Source organism: Neofelis nebulosa, chromosome 1 (assembly GCF_028018385.1).
Source record: "Neofelis nebulosa isolate mNeoNeb1 chromosome 1, mNeoNeb1.pri, whole genome shotgun sequence".
Lineage (NCBI taxonomy): Eukaryota > Metazoa > Chordata > Mammalia > Carnivora > Felidae > Neofelis > Neofelis nebulosa.
The window spans coordinates 25,978,098-25,990,925 of NC_080782.1; the positions used below are offsets into that span (position 1 = coordinate 25,978,098).

At 43.0% G+C, this 12,828-nt stretch overlaps 1 protein-coding gene across 7 annotated transcripts in view; it reads left to right on the top strand.

Moving 5' to 3' along the window:
• The window catches only part of PDZD2 (PDZ domain containing 2), a 366,979-nt gene that overhangs the window by 305,298 nt on the left and 48,853 nt on the right, over positions 1–12,828 (top strand). For all 7 annotated transcript variants that reach the window (XM_058716556.1, XM_058716576.1, XM_058716586.1 and 4 more), the window contains one exon: positions 10,401–10,512. In XM_058716556.1, the coding sequence (XP_058572539.1) occupies positions 10,401–10,512 (112 nt within the window). The remainder of the gene's footprint in view (positions 1–10,400; positions 10,513–12,828) is intronic.

Genomic DNA, 12,828 nt, shown 5'->3' on the forward strand with positions numbered 1-12,828 from the left:
TCCAAGAAAGCTGAATTTGTTGGACAGCAAGTCTCTTGTGTGCTTTCCTTTTTAATGAAATGTAAATGAACAAAGAGAAAATGGACCTATTACCCTTGACATTTAGAAAAATGAGCCAATCCCTCGCTTCTAGACAGTTGTCCCAGGCAAAATTTTGTTCCCAGGACCTTATTTATTTTGCCAAAGACCACATCAAGAACTTTTAAAAGTTTGAGTTTTTACACTACAGTTTCATGGATGCTGGCACAAAACAGGAGATTCCTGGGTCAGAGACAAACGACTTTATTACTCATGGCACAGCAATTACCTTTTGGCTTTCTCCAATCCCAGTTTAGGATTCAATCCCAGTTTAGAGAGTCATGTTTGCATAATTTCCTCCTGTACCTCTATGTCCTATGGGAATGATACAGAGGGACTTGAGTAGATGCTCATACAGTGGATTTATATCATGGCTAAGGAACCCTGATTGTTGGCAACCTGAATCTTTTATGACAGGCTCGGAGCAAATCTGACTACCCTTTGCTCCAGAGAGAGATGTTATCTTTATTATACTGGACAATGAACAAACCTGCTTTTTCTTTCAGAGACACTGTCTCTGACTTTCAAGGCTGTTTACAAACATCCTTGAAAAGATAGATAATCTAGAGTAAAAACAGCCTATGTCTCTTTTCATAAGCCACATAGGAATGGGAGAGACCCATGGAGAACCCTGCAACCCATAGCAGAGACCCAATCATATCAAGTAAAGGACAGCTGATGAAAATATTCTTGGCTTCTCTAAATACAACTCAGTGTGTGGCAGTTATTTGGAATCCATGACCATGAATTTAAATTCAACTGGCAGAAGTCTTCCTCCCAGTCTGGATGGGGAAGATCAACAGGGTCCTACTTATAGTACTTTTCATTTATATTCAGGATCTTCTTGATTTGCATTTGCACTTTGAGATGAAAGTGGAAGGCTCCCTGTGCACTGCATTTCGTGTGGATCATGCATCTGACAGATCCTCTGTGATCTCGGGTGCAGGCATTTCCAGTCCTGGGCCACGTTCTCCATTTCCACCACCTCTTAGAAGTGCTTAGACTAGATAAAGCCGTGTCTTCCCTCCCCCATTTACTCAGCTGGAAAAACACCTTCTGTAGATTCATGAACCAGACGTGCTGTTGATGATTCTGAAGCTTATGACCCTAATGAGCTAGTAAGGGCTAATACTTCTGCCACCTGCTCCTTGAGATTTGTCTTTCCTCAGGTTTTGAATGTTCTAAGGGTTGAGTAACATTGCTTCCTGCTACATATTTTGGGGTAGTAAATGGATATGCCTCTAGTGTTTTGTGTCCATCTCCTTTGGGGAAGACTCAGTTTTGTTTAACCTGCTGTTTAAATGGACTCCTTTCTTCTTTCATAGCCCTGCTTGTTGAGTCTATGTACTTTTTATACTTCTTCTGTCCCTTCGCTTTCTGACCTAGATTTTTTTTTTCTCTAAAATACTGTTCTAGATTCTGATGTGGGGCTCATCATTGGGAAAGACATGGAATCAATGAGTCCTCTGTTTACTAAAGTATCCATTGTTCAAATGCATCTTCACCACCACCACCTCTGAGTTGGCTAATTCCACACAGGAAATATTCTCCCATCTGACCAGCATCCAGTTCTGGCCTATTATCATCCTGCCTGGCTCCCCTTGCTATGTCTCATGTTTGCTTTCTTTACAATGTAATTTCATACATTTCTTAGGCCACTTCCATCAGGCCAACAAAAATAACCTAGTCCCTTTAAAATTTACCCAGAAATATTTTTAAATCTCTTCCTGGGCTTCTTCACCCTTCACCTTTAAATCTGTCCAAACTTTCTGATCCCTCTTTGGTATAGCTGTCCCAAATCCTCTTACTCAAGCCCTGCAGTTTTGAAATCACCTCTCATTGTTCTCTGGGCCTGAGATCTCCATAGAAGTATTGTTGCATTCTGTTCCCTGTGGTTTTGCCTCTTCTTCTCAGATGGATTTCTTGAGGCCCCGTCACGCCCTCCCTTCTAGTAAAAACTACAGTGGCTCCCCACTTTTATGACATCTACTTTAATTGTGGTTAGGAACTGACCTCCTGGACTTCACAGTCTCCTCTCCCCTTCATATCTGCACAGCCTGTTGTCTAAGATCTCCGTTTTTCCTTTAAGGAAACCTCTTTCTTCCTCTAAGAAATCTTCACATATTCCTTTGTTTTCTCTCTTCCACTGATTCTGCTTTGATTGTAAGTCCACCGCATGTTCTCAAATCCTCCTTGGTGTCTTGTGCAAACCTGATTTCTAAAAACATGCATTTCCAGGTACATGCATTTGAAACTGTCTTCTTAGAAGTTTGCAGTAATTTTATGGTGCTTTGTTCTCTTGAACTCAGCAAGATGGCAGGCATATTCTTGTGGCGTCCCCATTTGTTTTACTTTGTTCATTCATTAAATGTGCCACCCTTGTGTAGGTATGAAGTTGAAATGTTTATCTCTGCAGTCTAGAGCTATAATCAGAGTCTATGTAGTCATCAGATCTAGAGGCACCATGAGACTTGGTGGGGAGAAAGCTTGAGGTGTTTTGTTTGAGCTGAACCCTCACTATAATTTCATGATACACATTAGGTATTCCGTTAGTACTCTCAAGTGCATTTTTATTTAATCCTCATAATAACCCTTATAAGATCATTCTAAGGCAAATTTATCCCTTTAAAAATAAATACTTTTGGGGCACCTAGGTGGTTCAGTCGGTTGAGCATCCGACTTCAGCTCAGGTCATGATCTCACAGTTCGCGAGTTCAATCTCTGCATTGGGCTCTGCACACTGACAGTGTGGAGCCCGCTTGGGATTTTTTTCTCTCTCCCTCTCCCTGCCCCTCCCCCACTCCTTCTCTTGCTCGCACTCTCTCTCTCTCTCTCTCTCTCTCTCTCTCTCTCTCTCTCTCTCTCAAATAAATTAACCCTTAATAAAATAAACAAAACTCTAAAAAACTAAAAATAAACACTGTTGGGGCACCTGGCTGGCTCAGTCAGTAGAGCATGCGACTCTTGATCTCAGGGTCATGAGTTCAAGCCCCCCATTCAGCATGGAGCCTACTTAAAAATAAATAAATAAACAATCCTAAAATTTGTATGGAACCATAGAAGATCCCGAATAACCAAAGTAATGTTGAAAAAGAAAACCAAAGCTGGAGGCATCATAATCCCAGACTTTAACCTATATTACAAAGCTGTAATCATCAAGACAGTATGGTATTAGCACAAAAACAGACACATAGATCAGTGGAATAGAACAGAGAACTCAGAAATGGACCCACAATATATGACCAACTATTCTTCAACAAAGCAGGAAAGAGTATCCAATGGAAAAAAAAAAACAGACCTTTTAGCAAATGATGCTAAGAACTGGACAGCAACATGAAGAAGAATGAAACTGGACTGCTTTCTTACACCATACACAAAAATAAACTCAAAATGGATAAAAGATCTAAATGTGAGACAGGAAACCACCAAAATCCTACAGAAGAAAACAGGCAGCAACCTCTTTGATCTTAGCCACAGCAACTTCTTACTTGACTTATCTCCAGAGGTAAGGGAAATAAAAACAAAAATGAAGTTTTGGGACCTCATCAAGATAATTCTGCACAGCAAAGGAAACAGTCAACAAAACTAAAAGCAACTGATGGAATGGGAGATATTTACAAATGGCATATCAGATAAAAGGTTAGTACCCAAAATCTATAAAGAACTTACCAACCTCAACACCCAAATAACAAATAATCCAGTGAAGAAATGGGCAGAAGATATGAATAGACACTTTTCCAAAGAAGACATCCAGATGGCCAACAGACACATTAAAAGATGCTCAACATCACTCATCATCAGGGAAATACAAATCAAAACCATAATGAGATATCACCTCACACTTGCCAGAATGGCTAAAATTAACAACTCAGGAAACAACAGATGTTGGCAAGGATGTGGAGAAAGGAGACCCTATTGCACTGCTGGTGGGAATGCAACCTGGTGCAGCCACTTGGGGAAATGGTGTGGAGATTCCTCAAAAAATTAAAAATAGAACTACCCTACAAGTCAGCAATTGCATTGCTAGGTATTTATCCAAAGGATTTAAAAATGCTGATTTGGGGGCGCCTGGGTGGCTCAGTCAGTTAAGTGTCTGACTTCGGCTCAGGTCATGATCTCGTGGTTCACGAGTTCGAGCCCCGCGTCGGGCTCTGTGCTGACAGCTTGGAGCCTGGAGCCTGCTTCCGATTCTGTGTCTCCCTCTCTCTCTGACCCTTCCCCCATTCATGCTCTGTCTCTCTCTGTCTCAAAAAATAAATAAACGTTAAAAAATTTTTTAAAAAATGCTGATTTGGAAGGGCATATGCATCCCAATTTTATAGCAGCACTATCAGCAATAGCTAAATTTGGAAATAAGCCAAATGTCCATCAACTGATGAATGGCTTAAGAAGATATGGTATATAAGGGCACCTGAGTGGTTCAGTTGGTTAAGCAGCCGACTTCGGCCCAGGTCATGATCTTAGGTTTGTGAGCTCGAGCCCTGCACTGAGCTCTGTGCTGACAGCTCAGAGCCTGGAGCCTGCTTCAGATTCTGTGTCTCCCTCTCTCTCTGTCCCTCCCTTGCTTACAGTGTCTTCTCTTTCTCTCTTTCAAAAATAAATAAACATAAAAAAAAAGATGTGGTATACACACACACACACACACACACACACTGGAATATTACTCAGAGATGAAAAAGAATGAAGTCTTGCCATTTGCAACAACATAGATGGAACTGGAAGGTATTATGCTAAGCAAAATAAGTCAGAGAAAGATATGATTTCAGTCATGTGGAATCTGAGAAACTTAACAGATGAACATAGGAGACGAAAGGAAAAATACAAACAGGGAGGCAAACCATAAGAGACTGTTAAATACGAAGAACAGACTGATGGTCGATGAGGGCGTGGGGATGGGTTAAATGGGTGACGGGCATTAAGGAGGGCACTTTTCAGGATGAGCACTGGGTGTCATATGTAAGAGATCACTGGGTTCTACTGAAGCCAAGACTATGCTGCATGTTAACTAACCTGAGAATTAAAAGAAAAAAAAGAGTCAACTGTCTAAAATATATACATACATACACACACACATACATACATATGTACATACTGTTGTTTCTATTTGCATCATGAAAAACCATCTCTGATGTCCATGATCTATTGATATATTCTGGGCGCAACCCATGTCACGACCTCTAGTAATGGAAGTTGCATTAACTTGGCATGCGGTGCAGGTGCTTCTCGTTCATACCGAGAGTGAGGCAGGTTTCCGCCATTGCTGGTTAACATGCCAATGTGCCCGACAGAGAGCGGCGTGATCACCACCCTCCCTCATCCTTTGGCTGACAGCTTATTGTGGTGCAGCTGGAGCCTCCATCCTTCCCTCTAGAGTAAGCTCGGTAATTGCAGCTCGGCTCTGTCTGGACCAGGGCAGTGATGAACTGTGGGGCCTGCCCCACTTCCACCGGCCTGGGCATTCTTTCTTCGCTCTCCAGGGGATTCTCTTACACACCAAAGTTTGTCCAGGTCAGTGCTGAGACCTGGGAGTCTCCTCACAGTCAGATCCGTTCTAAGTACCTGTGTCAGGCACTTTCCACTCTCCCCGCTGCCTCAGCCTCACAACGACATCCCCACACCTCCAGAGACCCTTTATTGGCAACTCCTGAGCCTCCGGGGGACCTCTTGTTCAAACTGGGTCGCTTTGTAGCTTTCTCCAATCCCAGCTTTAGGATTCCGTTTTCTCAAGTTGGATCTGTTAGCACATAGTCGTGCTTACTGGTTTCCAGAGTCTTGTTGCTATTGTCTTTTGTTCTCTTTGAACCCTTGTGGAACGATGTCTGTTATTTTAAAATCTCTTCTCTGTCATTTGAGTGTGGCTTCCCATGAGGGGGAAAAAAGGAAGGAAATCTGCTATCTTTAATCAGAAAATTATTTAATTCTTTTTTTTTAATTTTTTTTAATTTTTTTTCCAATATATGAAATTTATTGTCAAATTGGTTTCCATACAACACCCAGTGCTCATCCCAAAAGGTGCCCTCCTCAATACCCATCACCCACCCTGCCCTCCCTCCCACCCCCCGTCAACCCTCAGTTTGTTCTCAGTTTTTAACAGTCTCTTATGCTTTGGCTCTCTCCCACTCTAACCTCTTTTTTTTTTTTTTCCTTCCCCTCCCCCATGGGTTTCTGTTAAGTTTCTCAGGATCCACATAAGAGTGAAACTATATGGTATCTGTCTTTCTCTGTATGGCTTATTTCACTTAGCATCACACTCTCCAGTTCCATCCATGTTGCTACAAAGGGCCATATTTCATTCTTTCTCATTGCCACGTAGTATTCCACTGTGTATATAAACCACAATTTCTTTATCCATTTGTCAGTTGATGGACATTTAGGCTCTTTCCATAATTTGGCTATTGTTGAGAGTGCTGCTATAAACATTGGGGTACAAGTGCCCCTATGCATCAGCACTCCTGTATCCCTTGGGTAAATTCCTAGCAGTGCTATTGCTGGGTCATAGGGTAGGTCTATTTGTAATTTTCTGAGGAACCTCCACACTGCTTTCCAGAGCGGCTGCACCAATTTGCATTCCCACCAACAGTGCTATTTAATTCTTTTTTAAAAAAAATTTTCTTTTGCATTTATTTTTGAGAGACAGAGTGAGACAGAGCACAAGGTGGGAGGGGCAGAGAGAGAAGGAGACAGAATGTCAAGCAGGCTCCAAGCAAGTGTTCAACACAGAGCCCGACGCAGGGCTCGAACCCACGAACCGTGAGATCATGACCTGAGCTGAAGTCAGTCACTTAACCAACTGAGCCACCCAGGCGCCCCAGAAAATTATCATTTAATTCTTAAAGCCCATTTTAGAGATGAGGATGCTGAAACTCAAGGAGGTTGGCTCATGCACCTACACTGGTAGTAAATGGTGCAACCAGATCTGTACCCAGGCAGCTGCTCTTAACCGCTCTGCTCTGCCACTTGTCTGTAAAGCCAGAAGCTAAAGATTCTGCTTCAGTGCAAATCTCATAGGCTGCAAGTGTAGAAAACTGTCCAAACGGAAAGGCTCTAACTTGGAAATTGGCAAATTACGTTAGATTCCATTAATATAATGGCATTGTTGTATAACACATGAATTAGAAATTGCTGATGAATAATAGATTATACCAGCTGAACCAAAGGCCTTCCAGGAGCACTTTTTGCACATTTCATTTTAAAACAACTAAAATGACATCATTCCTAGAACAGCTTGATTTGTTCCGTGTATCTAAAATAATAAAAATACAACAAAGGGACTCTTTAGAGTGGGGACATTTTCAGACAATAGTCACGAGACTGAAGAGAGGCCCATTGTGATCAAAATTGCACTTTGCATATTGTTACTTCCTGTTCGTTGACTTACATACCACCTAAAATCATGACAGCTTTCTGTTGTGAGAGGGAAAGGTTCTGTTTAAATTCAGAACCCAATGCTAACACTTTGAGGGGGTTCTGAAATAAGATTGCACGGCTGCCTGAGCTCAACAGTGTGCCGTTTGCAACTCTCTGAGACGTCTCGAGGTCCATTCTTGTTGGCTTTAGTCACAGGCTTTCAGTAGTAACGTTAACACACCCACCATCTTTAACGTAAGATTTCTTTGGTATAAGAAATGATATTGGTATTTTCTAGATCATAGAAACCAAATGTCATTTCTTTCTTTGGTGCATTTCAGATTAAAAAAAAAAAAGTTATTCCTTAAGGCTGTGATTCTCTTACTTCGAAACCGCCTCTCTCAGATTCTGAAAATAAAGCAGAATTGGCAGCCGTGGGGCTCACATCACAAGAACACAGATTTGACACCGCGTGTGTGTGCTCTTGTGAAACTACACCCCTCAGCTTGTGCTCTCGTTTGCTGTACACATGATCTAGCCTAGATCCGGGATATATGTTATAAACAAAAGGGTGTTACTGAAGGGTCTCCATTTTTTTCCTTATCTGTCAGTGGAGAAAATATTTTTCTTTTACCTTGGGACACATGTTTGCTGTGAACATTAAGTGGGAAAAATTTGAGGTGTACGAACTACATAATACGATACAGTATTGATCATCCAAAGTATTAACTTAATTAAAAAGCATCTAGGGGCACCTGGGTGACTCATGCAGTTAAACGTCCAACTCTTGATTTCAGCTCAGGTCATGATCTCACAGTTCAGTGACTTTGAGCCCCACGTTGGGCTCTGAGCTGACAGCACAGAGCCTGCTTGGGATTCTCTCTTTCCCTTTCTCTCTCTCTCTCTCTGCCCCTTCCCTACTCATGCTCTCTCTCTCTCTCAAAATAAATAAACATTTAAAAAAAAACAGTAAAAAAAAAATCCTCTAAGGAGGGAGGGAGGAAAAATCCTAGTAATGCATGAAACTGGAAATTAGGAGACTAAGAGGTCTCAGCCTTACCTGTAATGAGTTGAGAAGGCTTGGGCAGGTCACTTGCCTTTCTGTTACTCATATGAGGGCTTATGTCATCTCCAAAATTTCTCTGTATGAAAACCTAGGGCCGTGCTGGAAAAACAGAGGGGAAAATGGAAGAAGGAAGCTTCATGAGTCCAGAAACATTTGGCTAGAATTGTTTTCCTCCCTTGACATGAGATCCTCAAACATGCTTTCTGATGGTTTGGGCCGTGGCTTCTATGTAATAAGCCACCCACTGAATGAGCACAGAGGAAGTAATGACTTACAAGCTGAGGAATCCTTTCTCTGTAGGCTGATAGCCCGGGTCAGGTGGTATAAGAGAAAGAACCAGGAACTTAACTCTGTCTCCAGTAATTGCTGTTCACAGTCTGGAGACAGGTTCTTTCCATAAAGCTTTTAAATTAAGCAAAGGAGAGGCCCCGAGGCTTCTCTCTAGATTATTCCTATTTGCATGTCTCCTCCTGTGCCCCAGATCTCTGGCATGTCTCCAAGAGGCTTCTTTTGCACTGGGTGTGAATTAAATGTTGCAGTTTGGGGTTGGGAAAGACATCCCTCTTGAGAATCTCTAAAATCATCCTCAGGATTCCAGTCTTGCCTTTACTTAATAATTTAAACCTGGAGACCTGCCAATCCCTGACATTATAATAGGGATTCACCAAATTTATCTTTGTTTTTATATATCAGGATGAATTTGTTTTCCCAGGCCCCTTCCTCAACTTACGTACATCTCCTCATTTCTCAGACCTTTTCTCCTCCCCTCTTTCTCATCCAAAAAGATAGGTGAATTTGAGGAGGGAGGGGAACTTGAGAAGGAGGTGGGGTTTACCTCAGAGATTACTCTTACTGCTTACTTTATACATTATCATATACTGAATTTGATACACAATGTATAATTTTTATTATCTGTTAACATTCAGGGTTTGGGTTGTTTGTTTGTTTGTTTGTTTGTTTGTTTTTACATCATAACTACATGACTTTCAATGACCATGAAGTGTTAAAGGATATCTTCTATGTCTTTTTAAAGTTCATATGTTTCTTCATGTGAATCCTACCTATTTTAACTAACATGACTTTTTCCCTTCAAAACCTCAAAGGAAAATAAAATTTCAAATGGGAAAGCTCATTGTTTGATCTATCTCATAAGTTATGTACATATAAATTTACCTCCCCAATTTTTTATACGGGCTCTCAAGCACACGAGTCTCCTTTTCCTCTCTAATAAATGTAATTGGTCATTGTTAGCTTGTTTGGCTTTTCTCGGATAGAGGACCTTACAGACCTTGGGACCTTTCTTTCTGTACTGTCCCTTAGGGTCCGAGAGCATAGGTGCACACTGTGCAGACATGTGGGCTGACTGTATGTGGCTGCCTGCACGTCGCCTGGGCAGTGCTGAACCCGTACGTGGGGGTATAGCACACAGACAGTGTGGTTGGCCCAAGAGGTGTACTTACTTGGCTCCACAAAGTTAACGTGTTAGTGTGTTTCAGAATCTAATTTAAATTTCTGGTTTAATATTTCTTGCAACTTGCACTGTAGGGACAAGCACTCACCCACAAGTCAAGAAACCTGGGCTATAGTTAGTTGTGTCTTCATGACCACCTGGGTGACCTTGACCAACAAGTTTTCCCCAGAAATAAAATGGCCTCTGGGGCCGTTTCCACTTCGAAACCTCCTGTTTCTCTGCTGTGCAGCCGAGGTAGCGTGCTGAGGAGGAACTTGCCGGCAGAAGGCTCTGTGGTTCCAGGTCATCTGAGGGCTTGTGCTTTGATCCCAGGAACCTTTTTGCCCACGTGATACCTGTATTGCTGCACTTGAAGCCTGGAGATAAATCCTGGGAGAAGGACCTCATCAATGATTGCAGGCTGGCCTCTCCCGTCAGCTCTGTGCTGTCTGATTTCAGATGCCTGGGACAGATGAGCCCCAAGATTCCTGTGGCCCCGAGGAACCCAAGGGAAACCTGGAAAGTCCCAAGCAGGGCAGCAGTAAGATGAAACTCAAGAGCCGCCTTTCAGGTAAGCGGAACTCTGCCTGGTATGGCCTGTCAGCTTCCAGCCTCAGGAGTGGGAAGATCAAGTCATTAACAGAATGAGCTCTTTTTGTCCCCTTATACCCTCAAAATTGTTTTTCCTTTAGGTAGTACATGCCCCAAGCATAAAACCGCATTCAGCCCGGCTGCCCGCGTGAATATTTTTATTTGAGTCATAATGAAGTGACTGTCAAGTTTGTGAATCTCTGTTTGTCTCTGCTTAAACTTGATCATTTACTTCCACAGGACTTCAGGTGACCCATTCGCCGTGGCGTATATCCTACTGGCCTATCTTCTGGGCACATGTCCCTCTCCCCAAGTCTTTGGTCCACCAGAACAAGGGGCAGTGAGCTATTTACTATGAAATCTACATCTCAACTACGCAGGTGGAAAAATGGGATAGGAGTTGAAGCTTTTGGGAACAAGTAGATTTCCCGTTTCCTGGGTATAGCCTCATAGTAGCTGGCCTAGGCCTTGAGAGGAAAAGTCAGTGTCGAAAGCAGAGGCCATGTGCAGAGACCTGTTATGATCCGTGCATCCTAGGCACTGTCTCCTTGATGGGCTCTTTTTCCTATTAAAAAAAAAACTAAAGGGGCACCGGCGTGGCTCAGTCAGTTAAGCGCCCAGCTCTTGATTTCAGTTCAGGTCATGATCTTGTGGTTTGTGAGTTCGACCCCATATGGGGCTCTGCACCAACAGTGCAGAGGCTGCTTGGGATTCTCTCTCTCTCCCTCTGTCTCTGCCCCTCACCCGCTCTCACACATGTTCTCTCTCTCTCTCTCTCTCTCTCTCTCTCTCTTAAAATAAATAAAATTTTTAAAAATTATTAAAAACACTAAAAATTATGTTTTATGGCTGCAAAGATTCAAGCTGGATTCATTATTCTCTCTCCATTACTATTCTTATAATTAAAGCTTTTTTGTGGGCCCTCAGCACTGTTTCTGCTGGCCTGTTGGAGAAGCCAGTCCTGGCTGCCCACCTGTGAAAGACATCTCATATGACCTTGGGCTGGTTATCTAAAGCCCCTGAACCTCCACTCCCTCATCTGAAAAAAAGGAGATAATCTGACTTTGAAAGGTTGAGCACATTAGGAAACAAACAAAACACATCAAAGTAGCCAGCCAAGAAATGTCAGTCCCTTCCTGCCACACAGATCGGTGGCGAGGGGTGGTGTCTGTGCCTGACAGCCAGGAGCACTGCCCCCCAACACTGCCTGGCCCTCTGCTGAGTTATTCTCAGGTAAAGCAACCAGTATAGGGCCACAAAATACATCCGTTTGTCTTTAAAAACCCGAGTAACAAAGTGAATTAGTTTGTATTTGTATCTCATAATCATTAGGCAGTATACACCTGAACAGGGGGTTGTGACAAAACAATGTACTCTGGCCAGAGGCTGGTAAGTCGTAGGACAGATGTGGTGCCCAAGGTCCCCGTGTGGAGAGGACAACCAAGCCCCCCTGCAGCCCCCGAGGTACGACTAAGAGAAATACATTTACCTTCTGTGTGCTGGGCTCCTGGGAGTCACGGGGGCATAGCAGAAGAGATCTTTAGGGCAGCTGTCATAGCAGAGTTAATCAACACCTTATTAACAGTTCTCAGGGGGGCCACAGAGCTCTGGAGAAAAGTCAGGAACCTTTGAAACCTGTACAGTCACATTCCTCGCTTTACGGATGAGACCGGAGAAGCTAAGGGAATCCCAAAGGTCACCCGGTGCCAGCAAAAAGATCTGCCTCCCAGACAGTTCTCCTTTCCACCCCTTGGCTTCCTGAGACTCTTGAAGAGAATCCTCCTCCCCAGTCTGGGGCTTTCTAGATACGGATGTGGGGAGGGTGATGTAGCTGGGGACCTTTCAAATCATAAATCTCTAACACTGTTTATACTATTAATTTAGAACAAGCAGTACATTCAGCTGAGTAGTAAATCCAGGGCTGGCTACTGTTTGCCACAAATGGATGTCACCCTCCCTTCCTTTCCTTCCCAGACATCTGCGGCCATAATAAGGAACTATGTATAACATGCACGAAGTCAGGGAGAAGTCAGTGTTCAGTTCCCAGCTCTGCCTCAGTTCCTCAGTCCCTCAGGCTATGTGGCCTGAGACCGATGACTTGACTTCTCTGAGTCTCTCTTTCTTCATGAAAGAGAGAATCCTCATGTGTAAAATGAGGATTCTAAATTACTTTTATTCTAGGAATCAGGGTACCGTCTCAGTTGAAAGATGGAGAGAATGAATGTGGCATATGGCCACTCCCGAATATGGTAGCAATAGCCCACGTGATAGCTGCCACTGTTGTCACGTTGCTGTC